The 8,698-nt window shown below is 39.7% G+C and overlaps 1 protein-coding gene across 1 annotated transcript; it reads left to right on the plus strand.

Moving 5' to 3' along the window:
* The first annotated feature begins 4,620 nt into the window (after positions 1-4,620).
* On the plus strand, positions 4,621-8,253 carry LOC115681466 (disease resistance protein RPP13-like). The gene is made up of 2 exons (XM_030605429.2): positions 4,621-7,502; positions 7,861-8,253. Exons 1-2 carry the CDS (start codon positions 4,791-4,793, stop codon positions 8,026-8,028), a joined length of 2,880 nt encoding a protein of 959 aa, XP_030461289.1. The 5' UTR covers positions 4,621-4,790; the 3' UTR covers positions 8,029-8,253.
* Positions 8,254-8,698: the final 445 nt, after the last annotated feature.

Consider the following 8,698-nt stretch of genomic DNA (forward strand, 5'->3'; position numbering starts at 1 on the left):
TTAATTATTTTTTATTTTTATTTTATTAATTTTAATATTTTTTATTTTTTTAAATCCAATTTTTAATTATTTTAATTTTTAATTTTTCCTTTTTTTTTGGCCGGTGGCCGGCCATGACGACAGTCGATGTCCTGCTACCGGCCACCGGCGAGGACGAGCTCGCTGATCTAACGAAATCGAGGCCTCGCCGGCCTTAGGCAAGCCTCGAGCTTGCCTGATTCCAGCAAGCCAAGCCTCGCCAGTTGCGGGCGAGCTCGAGTCTTGCCAGATCGGCTAGGCCCCAGTCTCGCCGGAATCGGGCGAGCTCGGCCTCGTCGGCCTGTGGCGAGACTCGAGCTCGCTGGCCTCGAGTGAGCTCGACCTTGCTTGAGGCTGGGGAGGCCTCGGCCTCGCTAGATTGGCGACCTCGAGCTCGCCCAAGGCCGGCGACCTCAAGTCTCGCTAGATTGGCGAGGTCGGAGCCTCGCCACAGGCCGACGAGGCCGAGCTCGCCAGATTCTGGTGAGCCCAACGCCTCGTCGACCTATGGCGAGGTCGTTCCTCCCCTGTGGCCGGTGGCCAGTGGCCGGCCACCGGCCGAAAAGAGAAAGAGAAAAAAAGAAAAGAGAAAGAAAAGAAAAGAAAAAAGAAAAAGAAAAATATTCAATTTTAAAAGATATATTTTTATAAAAAGGGGGTGGGTTGAAAATGGGTTTCACACTCAACCGATTAAAACCCATTTATGATAGACTTAAAACTTTAAGACACATTTAAAATGGGCTTTTCAAAGTTATATTGACCCATTTATTTTTTAAATGGGTCATATATGGGTTTTAAGACCCATTTAATAGGTCTAGTAACTATGAAACCCGCCGTCCTTGCAATGCAAACGGATAGGTCACAAAGGCTCTCGTAGGAGCAAAAGGTCCATTCCTTTGATGAGGCTACACTCTTAACCGAACGTCAATGATCTAAGGAAAGCTCCTGATCTGTATTTGTGGCTCAATTACTCTAATTAAAGAAAAAGGAAATGTCTAGCTCATGACCATTCTTAAGCGAGATTCCGAGGGAGCATTGGGGTGATCTTACTGTGAAGGAGACATTTATTGTTTAAGCGAGATTCCGAGGGAGCAGTCCTCGTTATGGTATCACCTTCTAGGAATGTCTAACTCATGACCATTCCTTTTTTTTTCCTTTAATCAGTCACTTGAAGAAGCTCAGATCTGTTTCTTTATTGGCTTAATTAGATTTTACTAGTTGAGCTCTCAAGGAGAGGGAAAGATGATGGAATACGCCCATGGTCCGATGTTGATCTGTTCATGAAGGTAGATGCTATTATTGTTTTAACTTATTGCAAATGATCGGATTCGTGCATCCGCACACTCATGCACACCTCGTACATGTATGCGCCTTTGGCACTCTATTTCTAAATTCAGGCAATTGATATTGAATCCAGGATAAATCTCATTGCCGAATAATTAATATATGCTCAAGGTTAGTTCTTGAATAGCCATCACGGAGTAATATAAGTTGTCCATTGCATTGCAATGGATACTCTCTCCATGAAGTCAATTGAGTCTTGGAATTACTGATCAATGTGTATTTTGATGGAACAGCTCCGACATATGCAAGGACACCATCCTTGGAGATGAAATGAAACGGGGACTTTCATGGTGGATAAGAAAAAAGCGAGTGACAATAGGATAATCCTGGTTATCACCAACGTTGCCGATAATTTCATTGCCGAGTGTCCGAGCAATGGAAAAGAAATCTTTTAGCAAAACCATTAGCTCTTTCCGTACTACGTGTTATTCAGATGGAACTAATTGCACGACCAAATAAATCAAATAGAGGCACTATTAGGATATATGACTGCAACACAAGTTACCACTCCCATCTTTCGTTTTACTCCTGATGGATCCTTGGCATGTGAAAAGTGCCTATCTTCCATCTTCATCTCTCAATCATTAGTGCTTAGATAAACAGGCCGCGTTCAGATCACAAGTGATCTCTTCTATCGTGCAGGTGAGATGATGGGATCGATGAAAACTCTTCTAATGGATGAGAAATCAACCGTATGGACAGCTTGACACCGTTTCAAATTGCTAGCCGCGTGCAACATATCGCCCCTGTAGTCGATTCTACCAATATTCATGTCCCTCCTCCAAAGAGCCATCCCTAATTATATAGCTATAATCAATGCCACGTCGGATTTTTCATCAATGGAAATCGCCAACCTTATTCAAGTAAACGTTTTCTTTTTAAGGGTTATAGCACTCAAGTAATCCATAGAAATAATATGACACTAACATGAGTGTCATACGAAAATTAAGGTACTGGTGATATCTTTTATTCTAGACATTGTATTGGCATATAATCAACCAAGCTACATTTAGTGATGATAACTAAGACTAGATAATGTTGATTTTTGTCACGGTTGTTGCTTCTATCAGAAATATCAGACAAACGGATGTGTTTGGACTCATTGACAACAAAGTAAGGTAATTTTGATGACTATTTTGCAAAGCGATCAGGACAATGCACTAAAAAAGTTTTTAATGGTTTGTTGGCATTGTGGTAATTCCTTTTAATATATTCAATACCTTTTGTTTGGCTGATATTAAATTCCAAAACATATTTTAACATTCAAAGTATAGTCCGCATCACATTTTATTTTAATATCTCATGCTTATTTTACTTTGATATCAATTTCTTCTCATAAAGATGTCAAAATATGGGGTTTGCAGTATTTCATTATTGTGACATGAATGTCTACATAACACGTTAAAGATCTTAATGTCAATAAAAATATATTAACATAGTATCATGATACAACCATATTAAGATTTATAATGTTTGAAACAATAATTAACTTGAACTATCGATAAATGCAAAATATATAAACAATCAGCTGTTGGCAAAGAAATTTACACAAGAAAAGGAAGGAATATTAAAAATAAATCAAGGGACATCTAGATATGCAATTTGCGGGAAAGAAATATTGTGAATTTCTTTAAAAATATAAAAAAAACTAGTGCATATTTCTACAAGATATCCAACCATTCGTTTTGTCTTATATTATCATTACAACGTCATGGATTATTAGATATTCATCAAAAAGAAGAATTTTCATAAAAAAGAAAGCAGAAATATATGAAATTGGCAGATGATCTTGAAAAAATCATCTCTAATTCTCTACAAATAGAGAGGAGCAAATGGCCTAGAGAGACGAGATTATTTAACTCTCATGAACGATGCGTTCGTTTCGCGGAAAATGAGTAATTTGAAAAATATTTTTTGAAAAATGATCGCTTATATCATCTAGAAAAATAAATGAATCGAAATTTTTGTTTATCGCCCATGAAAATAGTTAGGCATAAATTGTTATTGATGATAAAAATATTTTTTATTGACTAATTTTTCTAAACAATATAAGTAATCATTTTTCAGAAAATATTTTCTAAATCACTCATTTTCTGCGAAATGAACGCACCCGAAGATTCTATATAAATACCTTGCTTACTTTTTGTACACCAAGTCAATGGCACGAAGGTGAAGATTTTGACAAATGAAGAAAAACTATCAACAGAGGGGAATTAACAATATTACCTTATACCTTCTCTTTCACGTTTTTTTTTAAATTAATTCATATTATTTTATGTACTCGAAATATTGCATGTCCTCATATCATGATTCAACGAATATTACAATTCTATATCCCATGTTTTCTTTTAATCGAATGTTAAATCTACATAATAGAGTTTGGATCTAGTTTAAATAACATTTGATGTAAACTCTAACGAGGAATTTAATTGATGTGAATATTTATTTTGTTAGAATTTTCTGCATATTTTATTTCTCCAATGAAAATTTAGGTCGATAACATCATTTGAAATAATATAATAAATAGTCGTAAATATTTGGGATCGCACAAGCATCTTGCTTGTTTCTGATAATTATGAACAAGGATATAAAACAATGACATTTGATTGAATGCTTAGGGTGTAAATGTTAATCATTCTGTTTTCCTATTTTTTTTTTATTTTTTTTTGTTTCTGGGAACATATTTGGAACAAAAATCCATTTGATTTTTAGCTCAAAAATAAGTTTGGAATATAAATGAAAAGTTAGATTTTTTTTTACTTTTTATTACTGGAACAGACATAAAAATAACAACTCTATTTTATTATTCGCTCTCGCTGCCCACTGCCGCCGCCCACCCACCAGTCGGCTATCCCCTGCCGCCCACCCGCCACTGCTTGTTGTCATTGCCTGTTGCTTGCCGGCCACCCGCCGTTGTCCGCCGGCCGTTCGTCGGGAATATAAATTTAGGAATAACCTATCAAACGAATTTTTATTTCGGGAACATAATTTTTGTGTCGTTATCAAATGCTATTTTTTGCTCAGAAACTCGTCTGGAGAATAAAATTTTTTATTTCTAGCCAGAAATAGGGTCGGGAAAGAGAAATTTTATTATTTGCGCCTTTATTGCCACGATAGATGTTGGACATAAGGGCCTTTTTCGTCAAAGTTTTATTATAGCTACTTTCTTCTTTTCTTTTGGTCGAAAAACTATAGCAACTCTTCACAGGTTGGAAAATCTTCCCATCCACATTTCTTTTACACCTGATCTCCGGAACTCATTTTCCGCTGCGAAATAAACGAAGCAAAAAAAAGCCACCTCTCAAAGGCTCAACACCCTTTTTTCTGACCAAAAAGAAAAGCTCAACACCCTTTGACATTTCTTGATTCTGCTTCCCATCTGCTTGAGAAAGCACAAGGAAGACAGCTAGAGAGACAATCAATCTGTAATGGCTGTTGAAGTGGCTGCTTTCTTGCTGAAAGAGAAGCTGCAGAATCTCAGAGCTGACCAAACCCTAATCTACCCGAGACTGAAGGGCAGAATCAGTACTGCCATCAACAACCTGCAACGTCTCTCGAGCTTCTTGAAAGACGCAGCAGAGTCAGACAAGGAAGAGGACCAAGAAAGCGAGAGAACCAAGCTCTTGTCCTCCATCTACAGTGCGGAGGACGCCATTGACAACTACCTCCTGAGAAGAGCCCAGCAGAGGCTCAAGGACCTGGCTCCTCTGTGGAGCCAGAAGGAAGTGAGCAAAGGGTTGAAGAAGTTAAACGATGACATCAGGGACTTGTCCTTTTTCTCTTTACTCGAGAAATATCAGCCTCAACCTCAATCTCCTCAAAGCAATGTTCCTGTAAATGTTGGAAATGCCACCACTTGTGAAGGAGGAAGCACCCACCGTTGGGAAAAGATCTCTCATCTTCTTGACCTGGAAACAGAGGCTGTGGTTCAGAAGCAGCACATGGAGGAGCTTGTGAAGGACTTGATTCCTCTGTCTCAGGAAGAACAAGAATTTAGGATTCTTCCTGTGGTCGGCTCGGGAGGCTCAGGCAAGAGCATGATGGTGAGATCGATTTATGACAGGGTCGACATCAAGCAGCACTTCGAGTGCCGCGCTTGGGTCTGCGTGTCCAGGGACTTCAAGTTCAGAGATGTGGTACTTGACCTGATAGAGCAGATCTTCATAACTCGGTTGAGTGGGATAGACCATTTGGGGGATGACATCTTGGCTGAGATGCTTCTCAAGGTGTTGATGCAGAAGAGGTATCTGATTGTGGTGGATGATGTTTGGAAAGTTGAGGATTGGCACAAGCTGACAATCCCCTTACCGGATTCGCAAAACGGAAGCAGAGTGATTCTTACCACTCGTTCTGATGAAGTAGCTAACTTGGCCGATCCGTGGGGCAATCCGTTACGGCTGCACCTGATATGTGATGCAGAGAGATGGGAATTATTGAAGAAGCAAGTCGGTAAATGCGAAGGCAAATTGGGGGAATTCAAGGACATGATCATGGCAAAGTGCCATTATTCACCTCTAGACATAGTTCTAATGGGTGGGATTTTGTCAACCACAGAGTCCAGTAAATGGCCTAGAATAGTCACCAAACTTCCGTCTGCCTGTGAAGGCCGGTTGACATCGTTGGACATCGTGTCTTTGAGCTTCCACGATTTGCCGCCACGGTTGAAGGTATGCCTTCTGTATCTCGGTCTTTTCCCGAAAGCATTAGAGGTTCCGGTTCGGAGATTGTTGTGGCTGTGGCTTTCGGAGGGTTTCTTGAGTCCAACACCTGCTGAGCGACAAATGAAGCTTGAACCTGAAGATTTAGCTGACACGTGCTTCCAAACACTAGTCCAGCGGAAGTTGATTGAAGTAACAAAATGGAAGTTGGATGGCAGCCCGAAAACGTGTCACATGTCGGGTGTCATACATGATTTCTTCTCTCCAAAATCAGTCGGTTCAGGTCTTTTCTACATTCATGATAATGAAACCGAACTTCCTAAAAGTCACAAGATTCGACGGTTCGTGGAGTATTTGGAAAGTGACAAGATTTTGGACGATTCCATTGATGAAAACCTACGTTCTTTTGTGTCTTTCAACAACAAACTCAGGGGTAAGGCCAACAGAGGAATTGGTACATTTTTCAAATCCTTGGTCCATAAAAAGGGGTTTGTATTGCTAAAGGTCCTTGATCTAGAGGGTGTCTACAAACCTATGCTTTCTGAGATAGTGGGCAATTTACTTCTTTTAAGGTTTCTAGGCTTGAGATTGACAGTACTAGATTCAATCCCCTTGGCTGTCGGAAAGCTGCCGTGCCTAGAAACTCTGGATCTGAAGCACACTAACGTGACCACCCTACCCAACTCGATTTGGAAGGCGAAGAACCTTAGGCATCTGTACATGAACGAGGTTCACATCGACGCATTCTTCCAGAAGCTGAGTAAAGGTTCTTTAAGCAATCTTCAGACACTGAGGGGACTGTATGTCGGTAACGAAAGTGTTGTGACCAACAGTTTGGATAGACTGGTTAACGTCCGGAAATTGGGACTGACATGTCACGAGAAGTCAGTGAAGGCTGTGGTAAAATGGGTTCTGCTACTGCCTAATCTTCATTCTCTGAAGTTGAGGTCAATTGATGAGTTCGGTAAGCCGTCGAACATTGAATTAGTGTCCCTGAAGAAACCGACCAAGCTCTGCAACTTATACTTGCTCGGGGAACTAGTGAAGCAAGTAAACCTGAGCAGGGTACTCCCATCGTGCCTCAAGAAACTTACATTGTCAATGTCGGCACTGACGGAAGATCCTATGCCAGTGCTGAGCAAGTTGCCTGAGCTAAGCATCCTCAGACTCTTTGCTCATTCGTATTTAGGACGTCAAATGACTTGTGATGGTGAGGGATTTCTGAAACTCAGGGTATTGAAGCTGTGGATGCTCAACCGACTGAGGAGCTGGACAGTGAAGAAGGGAACGATGCCTATCTTACAAGAACTAGAAATTAGAGGGTGTGATGCATTGAGGAAGATTGATGGAATCGAGCACTTGCAAGGCTTGAAGGAACTTACTCTGACTGATATGCCAGAGAAGTTCATAAAAATAACCAGAAGAGGTGTAGGAAGGGAAATGTACATCAAAGTAAATAAGTGGAAGCGTTCTCGTCATCAGGTAGGTCTTTATTGCCCTCATGTTCAATTCTATCTGTATGTTATGCTTTCATACTCAGATTCATGGCAGTGATTTATCTGGTCGAATGGTTGAACCGCAATGAAAGTTGGTGGTGATACAAAAAGATTTGGCTGTTGCTGCTTCTCTTAGTTTGTCAGAGCTAGCTTTCATCATGTATCTACAATCTTGTAGCTAAGTTGTTAATCTCTGTCAAGACCGAACTTGATGATTTCATCCAGAGTTTACTCTGATCTGTGCTATAAATTTAAGTTGCGCAAGTGGCATTGGAAGAGTTTTTGTGAGTGTCAGGTTATTTTGCATTGATCTGGACTTACTTTTTTGTGGTTGATCTTTGCAGGCAAATCAGGTGCAGACTGCAGATGAAGATGATGAGTACGATGATGAGGATGACAGCAACAGCTATGTTGAAGAAGAAGAAGAATACTATGATGAGGAAGGAGATGAAAGTGGTGAAGTTAATGAAGATGGACAAGAAGATGACAACGAAAGTGTTGATGAGAAGTGAACAAAACAAGTTTGAGTTTGTGGTTTAAATCTGTTCTATTATTGGTCATAGATATATTGCTTGCAGGAACTTTCTGTAAATGTATGTACATGTCTTGCTCAGTTGGAGAACCAAGTGCTTGTTAACTTCAGAAAGAACTATTTTGTAACATTCTGTCATTTAAGTATTTGATGATCGAACTAGTACAGATTGTGCAATTTCAATTAATGCTCCTGTTATATGTGATCACGCTTTGTACCATCTGCTTTGATTTCCTGCATGAGTACGAAACACGATTACTCTTCTGTATCCGTGAAGCCGGCCTTGCTACAAATTCAAGAGAACCTCAGTTAGAAGAACATATTCCCAACATGTAAATTGAATCAGTGGATGTCGATTCTTTACAGGGATGTTATCGAAAAAAAGCAATTCAACTCGGGCTTCCCATCTCGTAATTATTCAAAGCTCTAGTCCAAGAATATTAGATTCAGATATTAATCAGAACGTGAGGTTTATAATTGTCGAATCATCTAGGCAAATACTGAACAGCTATATGCATTGTATATTATTAATGAAGACAAGATTAATTTGCAAGATGGTATACTGAACTTATTAGTACAATAATTAATTTGATCTCGTAATTCTTGATAAAGCTGTTATACAAGCTCTTATGCGGTCGTTTCTTTGGTCG

The sequence above is a fragment of the Syzygium oleosum genome, unplaced genomic scaffold (assembly GCF_021117445.2).
Source record: "Syzygium oleosum isolate NSW1041296 unplaced genomic scaffold, Sole_v2.1 Sole_v2.51, whole genome shotgun sequence".
NCBI classification, from domain to species: Eukaryota; Viridiplantae; Streptophyta; class Magnoliopsida; order Myrtales; family Myrtaceae; genus Syzygium; species Syzygium oleosum.